The 25,288-nt window shown below is 31.6% G+C and overlaps 3 protein-coding genes across 3 annotated transcripts in view; 2 read left to right on the top strand and 1 right to left on the bottom strand.

Annotated features, from left to right (window-relative positions):
* Positions 1 to 336: 336 nt before the first annotated feature.
* LOC131849490 (uncharacterized) lies at positions 337 to 8,543 on the top strand. The gene is made up of 2 exons (XM_059199571.1): positions 337 to 440; positions 6,968 to 8,543. Exon 2 carries the CDS (start codon positions 6,977 to 6,979, stop codon positions 8,090 to 8,092), a length of 1,116 nt encoding a protein of 371 aa, XP_059055554.1. The 5' UTR covers positions 337 to 440; positions 6,968 to 6,976; the 3' UTR covers positions 8,093 to 8,543.
* A 6,667-nt stretch (positions 8,544 to 15,210) lies between these two features.
* Positions 15,211 to 25,288, top strand: part of LOC131849386 (muscle-specific protein 20-like) — a 31,711-nt gene continuing 21,633 nt past the window's right edge. Inside the window, exon 1 of the mRNA XM_059199454.1 lies at positions 15,211 to 15,360. Within this exon, the coding sequence (XP_059055437.1) occupies positions 15,337 to 15,360 (24 nt within the window). The 5' untranslated portion in view covers positions 15,211 to 15,336. The remainder of the gene's footprint in view (positions 15,361 to 25,288) is intronic.
* Positions 16,845 to 22,471, bottom strand: LOC131849385 (circadian clock-controlled protein daywake-like). Its single transcript, XM_059199453.1, has 6 exons — positions 22,379 to 22,471; positions 20,688 to 20,780; positions 19,353 to 19,500; positions 18,729 to 18,862; positions 18,315 to 18,464; positions 16,845 to 17,486 (listed from the first exon to the last, which is right to left on the bottom strand). The coding sequence occupies exons 1-6, from the start codon at positions 22,446 to 22,448 to the stop codon at positions 17,290 to 17,292; spliced, it is 792 nt and encodes a 263-aa protein (XP_059055436.1). The 5' UTR covers positions 22,449 to 22,471; the 3' UTR covers positions 16,845 to 17,289.

The raw sequence follows: 25,288 nt of genomic DNA on the forward strand, positions 1-25,288 counted from the left end.
TTATTAAATACTTTTATTTATAATAAATTGCTACGTCGCGTCATTACCTCTACGACGTAGACTTGACTACGCAAAGGCGGAGTTTTGTAAAATCCGAAGTTTTCCGATCCCTTACGAACCGAGGATCAAGGTATTCGAACAAAACCAATGCAAATAGATCCCTCCATTAAACGTACTTTTCATGTAATTATATCGTTTTGCGTACAGTAAAGAGAGGCAGGAAAGTTCAAAGAAAATTGGTGGTTAGAGAAAATGCATAGACGTTCGAGGGTTGGGTACAGGATTGTCAGGATACAAGTTACGTAACGTCAGTTGAGTGACGACAGTACAGGGGGTCGCACGTTTTCAGCGGCGATTTTAGGGTTAACATAAATAACAACAACGTGTTTATTCTCGTAAACAACACGCGATTTCCTTGGAGCAGTGTGTGCTAATTTGGGGTAAGTTATTATTATTATATCACTATATGTTTTATATTAATAGCCGTTATATATGGTATCTACTTGTATATTATATATATTATAATTATGATTTCTAATTTTGTTTAAATTCATTACTTGTTTTTGAACTCAGTATTATTGTACATATTTCTTGTAAAATTGGTGACTTTTGCTTTCATAAATATGAAATACTGTATTCTTTTGTAATATAATATGTACTTTTTCTGTTAAGTTAAATAAAAATTATAAATTTATATACACCTCTACAAAATATTGAAATAAAAAACGTATCATTCATTATACGGTTGAATATTGAGTTTTTAAAAATAATAAATGGATAATATTCTGCCAACAGTGTATTTTTGATAAACTGTTTCTAAGAAATCCTCCTTATCTACAAACCTCAGAATAGCTTTTATTGTGGTGTCATTTTTTATTAAACAAAACAATTGGGATAATAATATACGTTTTTGTTTGAATAAAAAAAATATATAACACAAATAAATTAACAGTAATAATAGTAAATAAATTAAAAATTGTCGCACAGATAAACAATCTATAATCTGTATAAAAATAAACATCAAATAATCTATAATTGTATATTACCTAATACATTATATAAATTAAACAATATTAAACATTCTTTAAATTATTTTCTACTATCTTTGTAAATCACTATGTCCTTTTTTTTGCAAAATTAAAGTACTTTTATTTGATATCAATTTAATCGTACTCATTTATTATTTCAAAATAGGCCTGTAATAATTAATATTGAGTCATACTAGTTTATTCTAAATAGTTACCAGCTCCAATGGGGTAGCATATGATTGGGGTACAAGTATAATATATTTTAAATCAGCCTTATAATTTTGTTGCTCGGCGTAGTTCTTGAAGGACTAGGACAATGGGAAGTGTATGATCTCAGAAATTTTAGAAACTAATAATCATAAATGACTGTATTTTGTAATGTATATAGTAATGAAAAATAGAAAGATATTTCTAACTTTAATACTACAGTTTTGGGAAATCATATTCATGTATATATCTTAATGTTCGATGACACTTAAACATCCTCATTCCTATACTATACTAATATTTGTATATAATGAAAAACAATTTATCCAAGTGCATACAAATTGAACAGTTGGTTATAATTATTTGGCCGCGATCAGACCACGAAAAACAGACTTCAATCGTTTAAATAAGATTAACTATAAAACTACAAATCAGATCTTGATCTTATTTATATGTATATACGCAAGACCTACTAGTTTTTAAATTAAAAATGTATTATTATAATGTAATCACCTTTAAGACAAGTTATGAAGTTTAACACAGGAGAAAATTATAGTAAAATTGACAACGTTCTCCCTTTTTTGTTTTACCTTATTAAAACCTATACCACTCTATAGTAAATAGATATTTAGTATCCATTTCATCATATTTTATTACAAGTTTAGTTCCTTAAGATTCAATATTTATAGCTACTACTCGAGATTTCTTCTGTACAAATATTTATCTCTTATTTCAATATTTTTGAGATGTATGTTCATCCCCGTGATCTATATGAATAGTAACTTTGATTACAATACTTTCCGTCGTAATATATAAGTAGTAAGAAACAGTCAGACAAACAAACATACGTTTGTACTTACAATATTAATAAACGTATTCAATATTGTAATAAAAATGAATCCATTAGCCAACATAAATAAAATGTGAACACCATTTATTAAATACGTCCTTCAGGTTGCAATATCGAGTGCACCCTTGTTTACGCTGTTCCCTTGTTTACCCTGTGTTTACGGATGCGCTCGGTGCACGGCGGGGTGGTCGCCCCCGAACACCTCCGCGTTTGAGGGTTAATCGACGTGTTTTTAGATTCCTTTTACTCTATCTTTGTATCTTACAATTTACACTAACAAATATATCATGTAAGTATTTTTTGTAAAGAAAAAGTGGGCGAAATAAAAATATTAACATAGTTTATTATCTATCTATGTAGCTACTACTAAACTGAATCTCTTAACTGTTATTTATTTATTTACTGTAATTATTATAAAGCTAGAGTATTAGAATTATAATACAGTAAAATGTTAAAACAGCCTTCAGTATTATCTTTATTGTATACTAGCTGTGCCCGCGGTTTCATCCACGTTAAATTGAATATAAAAAAATAGCCTATGTATTTATATTAGTATATATTACTATGTATATTATTCTAATGCATAAAGTATATTATTGTAAGTTTCATCAAAATCCGTTTAGTAGTTATTGCGTGAAAGTATACAATTTTGCGTGAAATAACAGAATTTCGTCCGCATATAGAGTACTAATCTCATCTTTAGGCAGGAGCTCCTGGATACCAGCTCGGTCTCACTGAGCTTGAAGCTCTCTCACTGAGGTTGACATGACGCCCACGGCTACTTTTTACCGCTCCGCCATCGATAGGCAATTAATACCCACATGCTTGTACCTAAGTTGTCTAGGACATTGTGGTTTCAGAACATCTTCCATCCGCGTATATTATGATTATGGAATGTTTTTTCGCGAGACTGTAGTATGGGATTTTATCATATATATGGCATATGGCATTATATCATAAGAAATTAAACTTTTAATATGCCCTATATTAAGGTTTCTTAAGAGTCGGCAACGCGCACGTGACACGCCTGGCCTCAGCGTACATAGGACTGTTTGCCATCATAACGCATATAGTATAAACAATAACAGGAATTCACTATGATAGTTTCCTAGGTCGATAACCTGGAGGCATACTTGACAGCTAGTGGCGTAAAAATAGGATAAAATACCACAGGTTCCGGGCCGGAGGGTTCACCTTGTTTGACTTGCCGGAAAGCCTAATCGTCTAATAGGAAGAATTTCACATTTATTACACAAATTACAAATAAAACTTGTGTTAAATAATAATAATAATTAAAAAAACTCAACATGTAGCTTTATTAGATAAAAATCAGGCGCCATTTGATAAATCTGCTCAGATTCTTTTCTGATCTTAAAGCTTAATAATAAACCATAGAGGACACAGTGTAGCTAAAATATACCATTTAGCTTTTTATATACTAAACATCGAAGGATAAGGTAAGAATTGTGAAGTATATAATTTGAAAATGAATGACCATGTTATAATTTAAAGCAAATTATAAACAGCAGTTGCCTTTTTTAAAGATTTTTTAATATAGACAATATTTTATAAAATGTAGTTAATTGATAAATATAGTAAGTTATATTTTGATGAGTTCATAAATACTTAATAATACGTAATTTACTGAGTAAACCGAGTAGATATCTATTCCAGCTATCTCATCATAGGTAAAACGGCTAAATTGTAATTTTGACAAGTAAAACAATGTTTGTGTTAATAAAGCCTCCACTTTATACTCAGCTAATTAAGAATATCTGATCTGAATATTTGATTGTGTAAGCCAGAGGGTAATAAGCTAACCGCGGCATTGGATTAATAATTCACGGAACCCGCAATTGAATCGCGATACCTGATATTAAATATGCAAATTAGTTATTTATTCACGCCGCACTTCTATCCGAAAAGGGTTCTTTATGACAACTTTCTCAAAACGCGACCTGCCCGTCTTATCAATCGTGAGATGAAATATAGATAATTATGGTAATATGTCAGACATATAGATGTGTATAGAATATTATTATATTACACTTGACGGCCTCGGTGGTCTAGCGGTATAGCACTATGCTTTACTTCCAATGGTCGCGGGTTAGATTCCTCGCACAGCATACATTTGTATTTACGAGTATGATTGTTTGCATCGGTCTGGGTGTTTCTAAGTATGTGTATTATGTATGTATTTACAAAAAAATCTAAGTAATCCATTGTCTAGTATTATGTAATATTATTTTATCTGTGCTAACACAAGCTCTGCTTACCACGGGACTAGATAGCGCTGTATTAATTATACACTGTTATATATTTATTATTTACACCGCGCTATACACAAACAGCACCACGTCACGTCATGTGAGAGATCACTTATCTAGGCATGGCGGAGACATGAAATCATAGTCCCATAGAATTATCAACACATTATCATGTGTTTCATGCCTACGCCATGCCTAAACGTTCTCAATAGACCTATTAAATAGAAATTCAGACTAATTATAATATTAATAATTGTTTCAATTCAGCTGAGGCTCAAACTCGCGATCATCTGAACTCGAGGGTTTGGGCTTAATACCTGCACTACTAAAGCCGAAGTTTATAATAAATACTAGTTACCCGCGATTTTGTCTGTTTTTTTTTAGATAAAAGATAGCCTGTTTTAAACTTGACGCGGTCATTATTTATACGTATAATTAGTAAAAATCACGGGATCTTACCACGTTTTATATTTATTTGCTGAGTTCAGCAAAATAGCAACTCAGCAAATAAATATAAAACGTGGTAAGATCCCGTGATTTTTACTAATTATACGTATAAAAGATAGCCTGTATAGATATTCTTCCTCGTCATATAATCTTAAATTTCATAAAGACCTTAGCCGTTTAGACATAAAAAGCTAACAGATAGACAGACAGAGAGAGAGAGAGTAACACGAATCTTTCTAATATTATAAACGCGGAAGTTTGTGAGTGTGGACGGTCCATCCATCCACACTCACAAACTTCCTTGTTTATTACTTCCAACTTGTATATTTTATTTAACTATTTCATGCAACAGCTGCTGGATTTTAAGAAACTTCACAAAAATATAGCTTATAACGTCAGAATAACACAGGCTATAAATTTCACGCGATTGAAACTCCGCACATAGCTATCAGTATGGATAAGTCAATAAATATACAATCGTTTTTGGACAGCTATAAAACTTTGACTACACATATTAAATAAATATAATGTTTATAACATATTATATTATATATATATAAGTTTTCAGTAAATAAAAAGCTCCAAAGAAATAAGAAAAACACATAACATAACATAAAATTTTATCAATTGTTATGTTTTATAACTGAAAACATGGAAGCTAATCAAAATTATTAATTAAAGAATATAAAACAACGGGTTCTGGGGATCGTTTAATTTAGATTATTTGTTGCGAGACGGCCAAAGAGAACACTGGCGGCGATACTAGCTAATTTACAAAATAAATATTAGCTCAATCAGACGGCGGTCTTGACTTGCCATTGTTGTTTCATTTTACATTATGAAAGTTTAATGAATCCCCCCAAAATGTGTTGTTATTAAAAATAAATGAAACAATATCTATTAATTCATTGTTTTGTTAACTGTACAAAAAATAATCTGTTAAGTTTTATAAATATTTCTGTAAATAAATATATTATGTATTGTATATACGTTAATTGCATGAAAATAAATCTCTAAACGAAACCAATGCAGTATATTTTGATATTTCCTTATTTGATATTAATGACAAACAGATTAACGACTCACTTAATGGAATGTGGTAAATATCAATATGTTAATAATATTATAACATAAAGGAACAATTCTGTGAGTGCGGATGGATGAATTGATGTTTGAAAAACACCCCGTTTCGGATAATTGGAATTCATGAATTCTTTAAATAATTAAAAATACATGTCAAATTCTTGGTATTATATGTCGCTATAAATGGTTTTATTTATTTTTTTATTTTCTATTTAATTATAATGAATTAATTAATTTTAATTATAAAAAAATAATTATTTAATTATAAGAAAACAAGTCTCTCCTTCTTCTTTATAATATTAATTTAAATAAATAAAAAAAATAGTTTTTATTGAACTACCTTTTAGAATATCTATTCAGTGAATATTTTGTATGTTTATCTTATAATATAAACAAGATAACTAACAAAACGACATTTACTGAGGAGGCATTGTTTTCAATAAATTAAGCGTAGGACAAGAGGGCCGGCGCTTCGCAAATAGCCGGCGGACTCCGTCAACACAATTATTATACTCGGACAGCCACCCCCAGTGTCGATAAACACCCTCTAAATAAATTATCTGGACTAGAAAAACATTCGGAATACTTGAGTTTACTAATTGTTACGACGTAATAATATAATATATAAATAACTACTATTTTTTTACTTGCTCTATCAAAGCATAATGAATGTAATTTTTATTAACTTAATCATAACTTTCTGTAAACTTACAGGAATAAAGAAATTTTATTTGAAATTAGTATTCATTTGGAACAATTTAATAAAACCAATTCCAAATTTTAATAAATAATAATAATAACTCTGGAAAATTCAAACAGCGATATTCCCTCAGTCCCAAACCATAAGCAAATGTAGCATATTACCGTGTGTGTAAAGTACAGATCTAAGTATTATAGTACAAAGCACCCATACTTATGATTACAACTGTTTTGCATCGTGCCCACAATAGAATCCACGACCATCGGAACTAAAGCGGTATGCTAAACCGCTAAACCACCGAAGCAAATAAAACCATACATAATATACATAACATACATAAATAAATAGGATAATAAAAAGCTTATAATAATATTTTTTGTTCCAGAAGAAGAAAATGACGACCCGGCCGCCGGTGACTGCAGCTCGCACGAAAAAACAGAATCACGCCAACATACCATGCCCAATAGAAAACTGCGCACGATTTACTTACGGGAAACTTCCAGACCATCTCACTAAAATCCATGGACTTACAGGAGCGGAACGAGATACACTCAACGAACAACAGCGCAAGAGGTTTTTCAACGGCGAACTCTGTCAAGTTCGATATCTTAAGGAATCTGCTATTCGTGACCTTTGGGGATCAGATTACGACGACCCCCGGATAAAAGCAAAAATACACCAAAGTTACAGTCTCGTCAAAATTCGGATAATACCTTTAGCGGCAACACAGAGAGCTCGACCACTTACAGAACAAGATGCCAATGTTCTAACCGCTTATAATGCTCGTACGGCTCCACGTCCCGCCCGTGTTCAGCGACAGAGAACGAGACAACGCCCCTACCCAGCTCCTGAGGCCAGTCCTACAGAATGCAGAATCTCAACCGAATCTAGTGAAGAAGAGAATACTCGCAATACATTACCACCGTCACCACCGCCATCTTCACCTTCTCTGCCTCCTTCGCCAGCGCCTTATGAGCTACAACCTGTTGAAACTCGATTGCGGGACATATTCGACTCTAAAGTCGATGCTGGATACAAGGCTGTAATTGATGATATGAAAAAATCAATGACCATGGGAAGGACTCTCGGACCTAGAAAACGAAAGGCATATCGTACATACAGACGATATGCAAAACGATTGATAGCATACCTTCATAAACAGCATTCTCCGTTGGCGTATGATGTTGACGTGCTTTTATGCGGAGAGAGACAAGTGTGCTCTTTTCTGGATAGAATCAGCACTGAACACAAAATGAAGACTTTAAGGAATTATATTGTAGCAGCTATTAAATTACTGGACTCCCGTCTCTTCGCTATAGAAACTGATCCGTCTTGTAAAGAAAAAGTAGCATCAATGACAAGGGTATATGAAGTTCTGCACGGTAGACTAATGGCTTGTGATAGATTGCTCGCTCAAAAGGACGACGCCATCCAAAAGAAAACTGCCTCTAGTTTCGATAGTGATGTTCTGGATCAAACTTTCAATGACAATTATGACGAACTGGTGTAATTTTATACATTAGTGTATTATATAGGCACAAGTTTTCTTTTTTGAGGATAACTGTATTTAAAAGTTCAATAAGTTATCGTATCAATAAATATTAATCAAGAGGTGCCAAATATTTTGCAATAATCTTTTAGTAATCATAATGATGCTCCAAACTGTTTTATGTAAATAGATCTATTTATAGGTACTATTTATTCTTAAATAATTGTTAGGTATGAATTAGGTCTGATTAAATTATGACGTAATTATTTTGTAAAAAGTCACAATACGTGTTACAAGCAATAAGCTTCGTTTGAACCGCATAATATTAAGAGAAATTGTAAATGGTAGTATAATTTATGTGTACCTATTTATCAGTAGTAGATATTAAAGATAACACAGAATCATACACTTTCACTTACGTGCAATAATGGAATACCAAATATTAGTAAAATATTTGCTTAAATCTTATATATTAATTAATGTAAATAATTTGTTTTTATTATTACTCAATGTTATTTAAATGAGCTTACTATTAATTTCAATTTTTATCATAGTGTCGTAAAATGCAGTTAAATTATTACTAACAGAAATTTTGTTTTATTTCCCTATAACTGATATATTAATTACTTATATCTGTTTGACAAATCTTCAAAGAAGAGGCAATTATGTATATCCACATATTACTACAGACAGTATCTTTACCAAACGTATACCTAATTATAAATTCAGTCTCCTACTATGAAACTATTATTATTATATTTATTACTACGTAAACATCATTTATATTCAATAATGCAGCACTTGTACTAAGGTTCTACACAACAATCTAAAATACATAAAGTGGCCATGATTTATTAAGTAGACCTTTACAACTTTACTTTTACAATTAGTAGATAATATATGTACAATGTTATAACTTAAAAAACAATCATAAATACCGCGGGTACGGACATTTTTATGTATTTGTTAAGGCAAGCAAGCTGCAACACATCTGATGGTATGCTACGAGTATAACCGTTGCCTATAAACATGAACAGCATCACGTTATCTTGTGATGCGAGACCACTTTTGTATCCTCTATAATAGATGTCATGCCTCTTATCCTGTAATTTCACTCTTCGAGACAACCATCACCATCATTATTACATAGTATAAAATAAAGTCGCTGTCACTGTCTGTCCCTATATATGCTTAAACCTTTAAAACTATGCAACGGATTTTGAAGTGTTTTTTTTTTAATAGATAGAGTTATTCTAGAGGTAGGTTTATATATATAATACATATACACCCGTGCGAAGCGGGGCGAGTAGCTAGTATCTTATAAAACCAGCTACTTGTCGACTGAAATACGTGAAACTCTAAAATCTACCTCAACAGAAACACCGCGCGTTTTGCTAGTCTATCCACATGAGAGACAAGAGAACGACTCGATTAACTCATTTAACTAATTATTTTTTGCTTTTCAGATGAAATATTCTTATTCTATTCTATTAAAGAACTGGATGATTTGAGTTTTTATAGTTTTTTTTTTTAGTTTCCATAACATATTTTGGAAAATAGATATTTCTATTTAAAAAATGCTTTTACTTACCACCGTGTATCTACACGATAAACGAGAGATTTGATATTAACTAATTGTATACTTAGAAGGCATTTCTTATACATATTATTTTGTATTAAATACCTAATAAAACAGTATTTCAAATTAATTTATCATAGGTATTCATCATAATTTTGATTGAAACTTAACATTATATTATACACCGTGACTGACATCTATCGGAGAAATATTAAAACTGGTTATTGAGAAAAAGCATTTACGTGTGTTGTTTTGCTACGATGTTTTCAATATAACAAATATTATAAAAAAACTACTGTCAATAGTAATAATAGACTAATAGATATTAGAAAACAGTAGTATCAATTCAATAGAATACGTGTTTATTTTCTTTTTCAGAAACATTCTTAAATGTAGGTTTGAATGAACTGGTGACATCTATTAACATATGTCCTATAAATATCTCTGTAGAAATAGCAATCCATATGAGTTGTTTTTACTAATTGGCGCTAGAGGGCACTTTACACTAAACTGCATTTCTGAAAGTGCTCTTTGATTTTATGTTGTCCTAGTACTTGGCGATCGTAACTGCCTGCTCCAGATTCTCCACTGGCGGACGCCCACGTTCCAAGCGTTCCAATCTTTTTCTCTTATCGCTCTCTGCGCCAGACAATAATGCTCTGTAGATAGCCGTTACAATTTTTGTTGTGTAAGTAATATAGTCAAGAATAATGGCCAATGTTAGTTAAAACTTTTTTAGCGACCTAAAAAAGTCTTAACTAACATAACAAACAACCTATTTATTTTTCAGGTAGGTAGGTACCTACGTTCGCTCGTGAACCTGAACATCACAGAGAATACAACGACAAACTAAACGATATTTCTGTACATGTATATGGTGAATACCTACATCTAAATATTGTAAGGTCTTGGTGATATGGATCAAGTTATGTCATTCGCCTGTCAGCTGAACAGGACTTACTAGTAAAGCAGCAAAGCTGAAGAAATTTATAGTTGTATCGACTGCAATACTACCGTATCAATAAATAGAATCAGAAAGATTTTTGTACTATGAACCTATCTATTTATTTTTTCCCTTTCAACTATGTACATTTCGAATTCTGTGACCATTGTGTGTGTGTGTGTGTATGTGCAGGAAACCACTATACCTAGGTATTATAGATGATAGTAATGGTGCACCCGCCTGCGCTAACGGTAACTTACGCTGGCGGGACACCAGTAGAGGATGATAACATGAGCATTAGGTCAGGCCAGCTAGCCCATCATTACATATTCATCAGGAATTTATCCCGATGGTTTCCTGGGGGAAGCGCTTGGAGGTCAACCCGATATATGGTACATTGCTAGCAATAAGGACAACAGTCCACATTGCTAACAATCCCCTGTAATTTTACTGTATCTATAGTCTTACCCTATATCCGAAACACAATTTATAAAGAAAAGCGGCATGATTCACGAAATAGGCAAGACTGGGGTATCCACGACTTTTTAATTTATGTAACAAATTAATATTTGTATGTATAATTATAAATTGGAAATGGTCATTCCAAAAAATAATAGTATAAATTGGAAATGGTCTTCAATCGCATTTGCAATAATCATTAAGCTATGGTCGTAATTAATAAACAACAAGTCACGTGCAATTTACGCCCACTATTGTCTTTACATGACTGTGTTACTTCTACACAATACATGCAAACATATATTTCAATTGCCTTAACTAGATGGCGTTGTGTCTGGTGGTAATTTACATATACTAGCTATGTCCGCAAATTTGTATGCAGAGTATTCGAAAAAGAAAACGTTTTAATTTTTTTGATAATGAAACGAGGATAAGTTCTTCGTGACTTCAATTGCCAGGATTAAAGGAATCTGTTTCTGGCAATTAGAAACAAAAAAGAAACTATATTTATCGTCGTAGGAACCGTTCACTACTAGAACATTTTTTTTTAATAATGTTTGATATCAGCTCATTTACGTTTTATTATGTGTAGGATTACTTTTTCGGCCACTTTTTTTTTTGATAATTGAAACCATAGAACAGTGACAAGGTGACTGACTGACTTGACTAATTTTGACTTTTCAAATGACTATAATTTACTATAAAATATTTTTTTAATTTTCTACAAAAGATATTTTTATTTTTTTATCGCTATTTTCTTACTTTGTTTTTACCTCAGCTAAAAGTTTTCATCTAGTTTTCTTTTCATTTCAATAACTCATAACTGATGATGATGATGATGATGTAATCCCGGCCGATTTCGACCACGGCGACAGTCTTCAACTCCGGTTTTGCCGTTGATGTGCTCCCATGTGACTTATGTAGCGATAACTCATAACTATGAAAGCAGTTACATGATGTCTGAAATTACTATTCTACTTTTTAATAGATGATTATGGACTGGTGCCTCCGCTTTCGCTAACGGTACACCCTAGCGGGTCACCAGAGGAAGATGATATAATGAGTCGGTTTTCTATTCAAATAGAAATATATAGTGTTACCTGTCGACCTAACACTATATTTACATTAGTGGTATCAGTTCTACTTCTTCTTACAGCTACTGTTATTGTATATAGATTTGTTCAGTCTGCTTGAAATTGTGTTATGAGAAGGAACAGGGGAATATTTATAGTTAATCCAAAACGGAATAAGCAAGTAAACACGGTGTAAATTTATTTTATTGCACAGCAAACACAGCAGGGGAAAATAAGAATCAGAATTGGAACAAGAAAAACCACACAAAAACAAGAACAGGCAATTATGACAACCTTTTTGAAGTTAATTGCTTAATAGCAATTAACATCAAAAAGATCTTGTCCGTTGTTGCCTTGTAGTGTCTATGATATACAGAACATCGTAATTTGTCGATAAAATCTTCAAAGATAATTTCTATAGGTTGGTGGACTGGGTACCCACATTCCTCGAACGTCAACACGTGATGACTGTAGGGCGTCGCTATTTTAAGCGGTTTACTCATAATCTATTCTTGCCACCACGCGCCACCTTGAACCGCTCATGAAGTACGACCTATTTCAGTTTATTGAGTAAGGAATATTCTGGAGTACAAAAATCTTCTATTTTTATAGTGTGTTTCAGAGGTGGGTGTTAAGTAGGATGGATAGACGTCAAGACAATATTACGGTTTTGTCATTGCAAATAATATTACATGGAATGTCTTTGTCTTCTTAGTTTTACTTATGATTTTATTACAAAAAAACTACATATATAAAAGTTTACTAGACATAAAACTTCTGTAATAGTTAATATGATATACTTATAGATAATATTATTAATGATAGATTGTGTACGCGTCTTAATATATTTTTTATACACATCTGAATTTATAAACATGTTTTTTAGCCTACTTGTTTATCAATTATTTCATAATTTTTAATGACATCCATAACTTGATAGATTCATCATCAAAACATTTTTTAGAAATAGTAAATCGTTATGTCTGATATTGAGTAGTGTGAACATAGACGTTAGGCTCATAGATCGAAGTCTCTAATGCGTATCTTAGTTATTGAAAAGTAAATAAAACTGCAGCGGCAACAATGCAGGCATTGGGTGACGTCAGACGCATTCGGTGCAAAGTGCATATATGTTGTTAAACCTCCTTGCATTCATGCTGCCTTAGTGTCCGTTCCTTTTGTAAGCGACACCAAAGGGGCCCTATCCCCTTTAAGCACCCTTCTCTGGGTCAATGCTCATCTTTCGGTCAATCACCGAGATGACCTTCTCTGTTATATTGTGATTACGTTTAAATTGATTGCAAGGTGCCAACAAATTTTTAGGTGCGTATCATTTACGTATATTATACGTATTTAGTATAAAATATTATTTAACCTAAATATTATGTACATTTAGATAGTGTATTCTATTTTTATCATCTATATGTTGTTCACTAAACTCTTATTTACGACTGTTCATTTTTTCATTAATGTTGTAATGGATATATTAACAAAGACTATGTTTTTTAATTAATTTGCATTTCTTCTTAATTATAAGACCACTCAAATATGTTTACACTAATTTCATCATACCTTACAATATTGTCTTCAATCAATCGTTATGGTACGACGACAAGATGGTAATAGTACTCTTCATACAAGGACCAGGAACTTATTGGACAAGGATTGCAGCAAAAAGCAGCAGTGTTAAATAAATTATGATGCAGTCTACCAGTATGATGCATTTTAATCATAACGAATGAATATTTACATCAACACGAATGAGAAGTATGAAAGCGAATATTAGTCACAGCGGCGTAAAGCAGCAGATGTGTTGTATCATAAAAAATAGCATAGTTTTATATATACAACTATTTGAATTTAGAATTTAGGTTACTAACCTATAAAACAATCTTAAGCGCAAACGGTTTAAGGTGTTTGTGTAATAATTATTATGCGAAAATTACGAAAATCAAAATTCTAGTAACGTTTTAAGACTGGACTACTGAGCCGATTATGACACGATTTAAAAGGTAAAGTACATGTGCCGCCATTGATATTATCTAGTATGTATTCATTGTATTGTTATAATTCATATAGTTTTTTAATAGAAATTTTGTTACAGAATCTAATGAGTAAATGTAGAACTAAAATAACCTCGTTCCAGTTAATGATGACAGATGTAGTGATTCTCTATAAATAAAATAGTTATGTATAGTATGTATTTTAATTAGCGGATATGCATAGCTTATATTGAAATATAAATTCAAAGTACGAATACCTACAGTCAGTCAAAACACTCCATTTCAGATTGTTTCACTTTATTTTTGGATATAAATATTTGTTTCACAATTTTATTTTTTAATTTAGTGTTAAGGTTTATTTTTGTATAATGATATGGTTCGGTTTTGTTGTACAGTAGTAGTATTCTATGAAATAGATCACGCCTGCTTAATGCTTGAAATAAAATGCCGACGCTGTTATTTACACCTAAAATATAGGTCAATTTTGAAGTTCTTCTTACTGAGCAATGTCATCTATTTTTTCCTAAACTATTAAACATTAAACAACCACAAAAACTAAATGACAAAATATGTTACATATAAATACCTATATATTTTCTAAGTTTGTTGGAAGAAATAACCTCGCTCTTGTACATTATATTTATAAAAATAAAAAAATATATAAGTAGGTACATAACACTACCGCCAAAATAAGTTTTTCTATCATTCATAAATGTTCGAGCAATTTTATTTGACATTTTTACCATATGAAGTATGAGTGTATGTATGGGTAAATCAGAACCTTCCCTTCTCTTACTGCCGAATAAAGTTCAAGTGAAATTTTTAATTTATTTATTATGATATATTTTCCTTCACGTTTCGTTTCTCCAAACAGCGTGTAGCTATGAAGTTCTACATGGTGGAAGTTAGGTACTAAAACAAGTTATTTAGAGTCTTTATTATTAACAAAAGAATATAACGAATTTAAGTAATCAAACTACATATTGAGATATTTCTGTCGATCATTCGTTGTTTCTGTTTCATATCTGTTCGCGCTAATATTTGCCTCTCCGTGCAACGATTTGGCATCGTATAAAACACGTTTTACAACGGGGAGACGGTTATTTAGTTCTCAACTTTGGTGAGAGAGCCATCTAGTGACAAGCTCGTGAAACACGTGCAAGTGTTGTGTTTGTATAGTGTTATTTGGAATTCCTAATTTCAATAAAATGCCTGGACGCCCTATTTGGCAGGTAAGGCAAGATATTTAAAATTAAAAAAAAGTACTAAAATAATACTGTTTTAAATAAATACTTAAAAAAAGGGTTTTTATTTGTCCGTATCATATGCCTGCTAAAGTAACAAATTAGGAAATTAGCAACTTTATACCTATGTATTTTAATTATTATATCTTTCTGTGTTCCTTAATTGTTACTGTCAAATAATTGTTTTATCCCTAATGTACCTAGCTATTTTAAAGTAATTTTATGATAATAAAACATTAATGTATAATTAAATTTATCATTATTAATTAAAGTCAAAGTTTATTAAAATAAATAAAAAATGCAGGTTTAAAATGCTTACAAGCACTAAGGTACCATTAGTCCTTTCGTAATAAGCGTAATTTAGACTATATAATAATTACTAAGAGTGTTTTGTTACTATACTATAATGAAATACATTTTAGGGTGATGAGTAACATTGTCGACCTCGAACCACCTACCAGGTAGGTACGATGCCACGACAACAACGTACCAAGGTACCTAATACGTAAAAAATGTTTTGGCACAGTTTCAAATTACTTGTCTGTAATTTCTGAACGCAACAATGTCATCAGTCTTGACTTTATTAAAAAATACCTTAAGGTATATAATAATAATAAATAAGTTTAATTAATTAAATTCATATCAAATACAGTGAGGTATATCTTTCTATAAGAGCTTAATGTGACCGTTACTACATTTATTTCGCTTTAACATTGTACCTGTTGATGATAATACATAGGTACGCGATGTGTAGAGCACACATCGCGTACCTATACCGTATGAAACAAGACACTCCAGTTATTTGTGAACAATAGTCGTGTCTTGTAATTAGAATATCAATAGAACTAAAACCTAATGCTTACTTACTAAAATTAGACAGATTGCCATTTAACAATAACAGACACTGTTGAAGATCATATAACCTAAAAAAAGTCGGGTACGGTTTGTAAAAAGTACGACTGAACCTACTTTATTTCGCGCAGTGACATTTAATTTTGGCTAAAAATTGTGTTGTCCCAATCGAGCCTGGTAGACCACGTCTACTTCGAGTTTTGGTGAATTTTTCTCAGGTCACCATTACACATAAAGCAATGGTGGTTTAAAACACCACATTGTGAAATTCAGTTGGATTAATTCGTCAGGGGAAAAAGGTATTCTTAATGCACTCGTATTTAACTAATTATGAGAATTCCTTTTTAAAAAAAAATAAATTTAAATAAATTAAATAGTAAAATAAAAATGACACCTACAAACGTTGAGATGAATGTGAGATAGTCTCTTTAAGGGTAAAAATAATGATTGCTATTTTTATAGAGCATAATATTTAATTATAAATGTTAAGACAGATAATCAGAACATTTTTAAAGCTAGTTTTCCAATATTTTAATAAAGTCTTTGATATTAATAAGTAATTAATCGAATTAAATTAATAATACTTACATGAAAAAATATTAATACACAATTATTACACATAGTTATCTTATTTTTATTATCACACGTCAACATTTGCTAACCAATACATAAGGTACAGTTACAAATACAATTATTGATGACATTAGAAAAGCAGTCTATGAAAATTGTAGATTTTTTACTCTGTATTTAACAGTATTGTGCTATCTGTGCTCTAAGTACCTATTGTTAATTACGAGTTGAGTATCTTGAAATGAAATTAGACAACTTTACCCAAGGATCCAAGTGAAAATCGGTAAATACCTAATCGTTGAACCTTTCATAACTGAACGGCATGTGGTCGATTTGAAATTAAAACAAAAAGTAGGTATTTCTAAATTTCCAGTCCGTTTCTTGGTAATGCTTCAGTTGAATACTGCCCATTGATTCATCAGATATCTTTAATAAAATATAATACCTACTTAAAAATACTTTTAAATTATTAATGCTAATAGAGAGCTCGTTTGTCTAAACTTTCTTCTTGTCGTCACTCTTTTTGCTTGGATGGTACTTTATATCACCAATCATGAAATTAGCTGGCAAGTTGTGAAATAGCTGCTGCATAAAACCCAATAGAATATCTTCTATAGTCTTCGATAATATAGGTCTTAAGGACTCGGATACGGGTCGCCAATTCGCATTCAAATAAGCGTTAGTGCTGTCCTCTGGAACAAGAATATTTTTTTATTACTCATTGAATGAAAAAATCACATGGGGCCTAAGTAAACCTTTCTACATAGCACTATTATTTCAGGCGTCCATAGGCAACGCTAATAGTTTACCATCGTATAGTTACTTATACTTGTTTGCATTATCAATAAAAATAACCTTACTTAGATTAATAGTAAAAAGGTTAGAAAATATATTAAAAATTCTCCGGAATAAAATAACATACGGAATTCATATCCAATATAACAGAAATTTTATGACGAGTTGAAAAAGCCGCAATTCCGCGAGTAATGGTTATAAAAAAATACAAGACAACATAAATTGGCATTAACGATCGAAGGAGGATGATGTGTCAAACGCTCCTCCCAAACGTCTACAGCGTCTCAACGTTGCAATTTCGAACACGTAAGTACCAGGATAATATAAATATAAACAAGTTATTGCTATCAGACTATGGCGCCATCTTCATTATACTGTTAGAAGCAGATCAGGTTCACAGTACAATAGAGTTGTATGTAATGTATTCACCAGCTGCGTACAGATGGCGCTATATACGATATGAATTAAATATTTTGATTATTATCATGAAATCAATTAATTAGTGTGGTAATTGCTCAGTTTTATTTAAATATATAAAACATCAAATACCGACTTTTAAGCACATAGAGCTCTGTTTTACGCATCTAGCCTCCCACTTGAGTCGTTGTGCGTTTAAAGTAAGGGGAACCCTTAATTATAACAATACTAATATTTCAAGTTCTATAATTGAATATTAATATAATTTAACTCTTGTTTGTAATCTATAAATGTAATCAAATACTTACCTAAAGAATTAATCCCATCAAATAAATTATTCATACGTAATGTTAATCCACCAATACCGTATTTTACATGGGCTGCGGTCACATTGAAGAAAGCAAAATCGTCTTTTTCGTACAATTTTACATCACTGACAATGTCAATGGTCATGTTACCTGAAACGAATTATAGCTAATTAGCAGACACGGCAGACGTCGCCACACAAAAACGTGACGTGACGTGGGCAGAGGACTGTCACTGCCAATTCGACTAAAATCTAAAAAAATACATATTTTACCTCAGTAATACAAGTTAAGATAGAAATATTTAAAAACATGTATGTATGGTACATTGTTTGAGGTATTAATGTACAGGCACGGCTCATTCGCTTTTTTATTACATGTTTAATAAATTAATAACCAATCAAAGATAATACTCACTTGGCTCAAACCAGCAAAGGCCACGACCTACCAAAGGGATTAATAAAATCTTTCCTTTCAGATCATACGTTCCCTCTATTCTAATTTTTGGAACACGAACTCTCGTGTAGAAATCATAAGTTTTGCTATCTACTCTGTAAAACAAAGAATAATAATATACTTCTTAATAATCTTCTGTTAATCAAAATTAACAATTATAAATAATTATAGACTGTTATTAGTATTATAGACATTTTGATTATGCCAAATATACTGGGGTGAAAACATTAATTAGTTGCGTTACAAAATCATTACCTAAGAGAACATTACATCCTAGTAAAAGAGAAGTTAGTAATAATTATAATGCGATATATCCATGTGCGATATTTAAATATACATACAAGTTAAGGATTTTTTTTCTTTTTGCAAATTGTAACGACTGCATCTAAAAGATCGATGAAAATAAAACAATAAAATTGTTGGCGTTCTAGTTGCTAATGAAACAGAAATAACAACGTTGTAACAAACTTACTTACTTTTTTTATTTAGTTCCGAAGAGAATCGACTCGATTATTACTCGACCGAGTCGATCAAACAGTCGACAATAAGACCAGGGGGCAATAAACATGTAGAGATTATACTCACTGACTCAAGAGTACTTCTGTCTGCCCGAAACCAGTCACTGTGACGTCATCTAGCGCCGCATTTACATTCACAGGGCCATCACCTTGCAAGATTCTTATTTTGGGAATTTTCATTGGGTCCAGAGGGGGCATGTCTATTTCTGGAAGACCTATAATATATAAAAAACTCACTTGCATTATTTATTTTACTCTTTTGATTTTTATATTTTCTAGAATAAATAGATAAGGTAGGATTAGTTATTTATTAAATTAATTAATCTCCTAAAATTACGAGACCATATTTTAAAATATAATTTCCATATTTATTCTTATTAATATAATAAATGATAAGACTCTACAACTCTACTTTTAATCACTATAGGATGGTGGCTCCAAAATATATTAAAAAGTTACGAAGTAAATTTATTTTATTCTTTCTGAATTTCAAAAATACACGTGTACATATTCTGTCATGTAGGAACATAGATAGTACTTAAAAAATATAATAACTCATTTATGACTTGTTTGATAACGCGCGCCGTACGTCGCATGAGTGTAGTGAAGAAATAGCGCTTTCGCTTTCCGCAAGTTATGTACAAAATGTTTCGTAATGAGGTGACTACTACTAGCTAGGGGCTCACGAACCTACCGACCCACTATCATAATATATCTAATTGTTATCTATGTCTATAGTTTAGCCATCACCATACTATATATTTTTATTTCTTGAAATAAATATTATTTTGTCATAACCTAATTTCACAAAATACACTAACTATGACATCGTCATTATTATCCTTCTCCCAGTTGAGCGATAGGAAAAATAAAACCTCGGAAACTATGTACAAATTGGAGAATAGTACTAGGAACGCAGAATCGCTGAGGAGTACAAGTGGCACTAGGTATGAGACGTGAGTATTGGTCGTTGCGCAAGAAACCAGGCACTCTGCAACTGTGCAAGCAGACAGGGCACTGCGGCGTAGGGTTGTCAGCAAGTTTTATTTTACTAATCGTACAACTGCATAATACAATGATATTGTTCATCGTGTTATATATGTAAAATCTATTTGGTACTAACATGAGCGTAAATGCTATTTATTGCAAAAATAACTGTGAAAAACGGGACAGCACTGGTAATGTAGTAAAGTGATGTAACGTACACAGTAAGAAAGCACCATTTGAGAATCATTACATTGAATTTCGCTTTAAGTACATAGGTGCCACATAAGATCCATAAATTATTCTTATGCTCTGGTCACTTTGCCATACACGTTTAGTTGTTTTTGCGTGAAATGATAACAATGCATATTCGCTTACGTTATTACAAGGTTAAAAATAATAAGTGTTTTGAATTTACCTGGACCTAAAGCATCGAACAATTTTTGAACAGATTGCCGTGAACAATCATCAAAATCCGGATCACTCTTCAGGCATGTTTGTATAAAATTGGCTGAAAAGAGATTAAAATATACATGTAAAATAAGCACCTAAAAGTCTGTATTAACAATATTTGATTAAAATTCTACTTTCGAGCCGTAATTAATTATATTTATTATGTAGATGTTACAATATAATATTTGTGCAGTTAATGAAAGACAGTGCAATACATAACCTATCGCAATCCTTACGTTATTTACGTACTTAGTCCTTGTCATAGAATATTTTATTTATTTGTATGAGACGACGTATATATATGTATACACGGCCACACTTTCGCGGTTTGGATTCCCACACAGTACAAACTTTGTAATCATGGCCACTAATATGTACATGTGTGTATTATGCATACATAATTTATTAATGCATATATTAATTGAATTTTTTTTTTATATCCGTAGTATTATTTGTTTAGTATTATATTTGTTTTTATGTAGTACAGCTCCCATTTTACCTTTTGCATAAAGTAATATAAAAGCAGTATAAAATTAAGAAAGATAAGACGACTGCATTTTATACATAGCAATAATTTATAAATGTCTGTTATAATGAAGCAATATTTCAAATTTAGAATGTTATAATGAAGCAATAATTTAAATTTAGAATAGAATACACGTACATAACCTACCTACGTAATCTTAGTGCACTTGACATTGACCGTGCCACGCATTGTTTTCTCAACAGTTGAGTTTTACGGACATCATGAAATATTCATAAGATTAAACATCAGTAGAATAATTTTAAAGATATCTAGGTACATATACATGTCTTTATTTAATATTATTGCTTTTTTTTCTCATAGACATTAATATCAAAGGTCAGGTGAAAATATATTAAGTGTAAGGTTGAGATATCGCCTGTGTCTAAATCATTTCACTAATTTATAGTAATATTTAGGTAATATTAGGAATAATATTATAATTAGATGCATACACAATAATGTATGATTTAATTTTTTAAATATAGCGTTTTACGATACTAACGCACTGAGGTTTTATATTTAATATTTTAATTCAAAAGTAACGTAAAGGTAAGGTAGGTTTAGATAAAGGTATTATAAACTGGCAGGAAGTTTAATACTTAGTATAACAATGCGAGTAAAATAATTTTTCAGTAGATACCTACGTTTAAAGACAATTTTAATATGTCGTAAAGACAACCTTTGCCAATCTTCTATAATTTGTAAATGTGACTCAATAGAAATATATAATTACAAATAACATTTTAGATATTTTTATGATTCTAAATTTACGTTAAGTCAATATTCTAGATACTATAAAACAACTAAAATATATTATATCACAATTTCCCAATGCGTCAACCCTACCATAAAATATATGTATCATAAACATTTCCTATTTACGTAAACTATCACTATCATTCATAATCAACACGTAAATTAATAGTAATAAGGGTTAGATTTAGACGATAAAAGGTCACTCAACTTCTTTGTAACGTAACGCCATGATATAATCATTACAAACAATCAATTTACGTAACATCAATAACTCAATTGCGAAATCGGTGCGGCAGAAGCCGGCAACACGGTCCGCATGTTTATCTCGAAAAAAATGTTCTCGATAACTAATTTAAATGTCTAAAAATACTTACGTTTCGTCTTGAAATATTCACCCGTTGTATAATGTAGCACACTCGTCACTATGAATAATTCGAAATGCATCTTTCGTTCCGATTACCGATGAGATCGAGCCCCGAGCAGGCAGTTCAAGTGGTGGTGGTGTTATACTAAGTTCCAGCTAAGTCTGTCTCTATGAGCGTGAAGTAGAGGGGATCCAACGCAATTGTAGGCTAAGTAAATAAAACAAACTTGGAGTTGCTTAAGTTAATATTGCTAATAACACGTAAACATACGATATTGACCGCAACTTCAATTAAGTACTTGCGTAGAAAGAACACAACATAAATGGCAACAAGTCGTGTGATGTTTCAGGTTGAATAATGAAATTACGTATAATCTACCGATCAGTTCGAAAGAGAAAATGAACATGCTAGGAAGTAACTCTAGGAGCCGTTTCCAAATATGAATAGAAAATTACATGTATTTATATTATATATACTAAATACCGCTTCAAAATCCGTATATATAGAGACAGACAGTGACCTGTCCCTATGTATACGGATCCATCTGATGGTATGTGGCTGCATAACGGCTGAAATAAGTGGGACTGAGATAGCAGAAATTCTACTCAAGGACTTTTTGTAAAGTCAACCTTGTTAATTTTAAAGAATTTATAGTATTAAACGTGAAAGAAAGAGATTGAAAATCGGTATTTTTGTATATTTAATTTTTAAACAAAGGACAACTTCGTCAGTACATACAAACTGTGAGATCACGTGACCAATTTAATAGTGTTTATATACGATATACAATTTTATTTTAAGAATAAAAATAATCATTGATTAATAATACTTGTATATAAATACAGGTGATTGATTCTTCGCCGTAAGTTAAATGTTACATTCGTTCCGTAACGTCAATTCCTTCTTTCACGCAGCACGCGTGTTGTAATCATACTCAAGTACAATATGTGATGTTTATGTACACAAATTTTTATTTGGCAATTCGCACATAAAACGGGGTCAAATGTAAAAATTATTTTAAAAAATCGTCCTGTGACATTATTATCACACGTACATAACTTAAATTATATACAAGCTAAGTTGTTCCGGAGGACTAAGATGCTATACCTGCATTGCATATTCTGTAACGTCACTGCCAAATTCGGTATATAAATTATTGTAGCGAAATCATTGATTTTTTAATCTTTTATATCTTTTAGAATTTTATAATCTTTTATATCTTTATAATCTTTTTGTAAAGGTCTATTGTCCATCGCTGTCGAATTAGTCGCATTTTCTATTATCTCCTTATTTTGTCTTATAAAACCCCCAATACCTTTCACTCATCGGGTACATCAGATACCTCCGTTTCAGTTATAATCAGTTATGGTATTTGTAAAAGATTTTATTATTAAAAAAGTTACCTCCGGAACCATTTTACCGATTTAAGATACGTTTTATGAAAGACATACATTCCAAAATGACACATGTTTACAAATTATGTTATTATATCCAAAACAAAACAGGTATTAGCAACCGGGTGAAGCCGAACTTGAGTACAAGCTAATTTTCATTATTAATGTATCCATCGGTGAGAAGTGGATTGTCAGTAATATGGACTGTTGACCCTATTGCTAGCAATGTACCATGTCGGGTTGACCTCCACGCGGTTCCCCTAAAAACTATCGTGATAAATTCTTGATCAATATGTCATGATAGGCGAACTGACCTGATCTTATGGTGGGTGCACCATTCAATTATCATCCATAAAAAAATATCCATCAGTATGTTTTTCTGTTATTAGGTAGGTAGTATAATAGGAGGAGAACGGAATAAACAGACCATTTAACGCTAAGCCGTGGTTACAGTGGTCTTCTATCAATCCCGAGTCCATTTATTATTGGAAACCCTGAAAATTGATGTAACGCGGTCATCCGTATAAATAGGCCTTCGCATTACAAGCGTCTCGAAACTCTGAAATTGATCGTAAGGAAGTGATCTATAATTCATCTTTATTAGACTAAATTTATATAAATATGTACATAAATAATTATAATTTATGTATTAAACTAAAATTGGCAAACTGTACTTACTGTATAATGAAAATGACTGACAGATTTTTTTATACATCTTTAAAATAGATGTATCTTTTTTAACTGGTATGATGAACAAGCAGATGGTCCACCAGATGGAAAATGACAGTCGTTTGCCTGTAATGTAATCGAGTGGGTATGTGACGTCCGGTTAACACTTTTGCGTAGCCATTCTGATCAATTAAGGTGTACTCCATGCTCGGTACTCTGAATTTTCACTGCCGCATTCCAGCCTTTAAACCAAAACGTAGCAAGATGCTTAGTGGCTGAAATAGGTATGATATAGGTAGCCACGTAGATGACTGTACAAAATCAACATCGACAGTCAGATATATTCTAACTTACATTTTTGTCTTAATTCTGACGTTCGACTTTATCAAAATACCCTTAAACGACTCAATTTCTTTTTATTTCTTAATTAAAATTAATTTATTAAATTAAAAAAGACTTCATAATAGTATTCACAACGTTTTAGTTCTTTCGATTAATATGATATAACTTTCACCTTTTTATTATATATATAAGATACACACGCGACAGACACGAACGCGAGAGAAGCCTAGTCTATTTAGCCTTGCCTTTGAGCTATAAACATAGAGGCTAGGTGAAACAAAATTGTGAATCTATTATTCAACCTTGGACTAATTACCTAAATTAAGTTCATCCATAATTAGTGTACAAATATAAAGTATGACCGTAGTCTGTCATGCTGGGATAAATCTAACTGTTGGCTGACAGTCAAGACAAACAGTCACAGAGCCCACGCGTGTGATGGAAAGAACATACATTTTTCTGGAGTGTGGGTAATATGCCATTTTTTGGCTAGGTACTTAAGATTAAAAACCAT

Source organism: Achroia grisella, unplaced genomic scaffold (assembly GCF_030625045.1).
Source record: "Achroia grisella isolate CSIRO2021 unplaced genomic scaffold, CSIRO_AGI_Agris_v1 utg642, whole genome shotgun sequence".
In the NCBI taxonomy this organism is placed as follows: Eukaryota; Metazoa; Arthropoda; class Insecta; order Lepidoptera; family Pyralidae; genus Achroia; species Achroia grisella.

What these genes read in the sequence shown, in the direction of transcription:
- LOC131849490 (XM_059199571.1), top strand. Translation starts at nt 6,977, where the DNA reads ATGACGACCCGGCCGCCGGTGACTGCAGCTCGCACGAAAAAACAGAAT.
- LOC131849385 (XM_059199453.1), bottom strand. Translation starts at nt 22,448, where the DNA reads ATGCATTTCGAATTATTCATAGTGACGAGTGTGCTACATTATACAACG. An exon ending in ACAGAAGTACTCTTGAGTCA is followed by an intron (nt 18,863 to 19,352) that starts GTGAGTATAATC and finishes TTTGTTTTACAG; the next exon opens with AGTAGATAGCAAAACTTATG. An exon ending in TGATGGGATTAATTCTTTAG is followed by an intron (nt 17,487 to 18,314) that starts GTAAGTATTTGA and finishes TTCTTGTTCCAG; the next exon opens with AGGACAGCACTAACGCTTAT.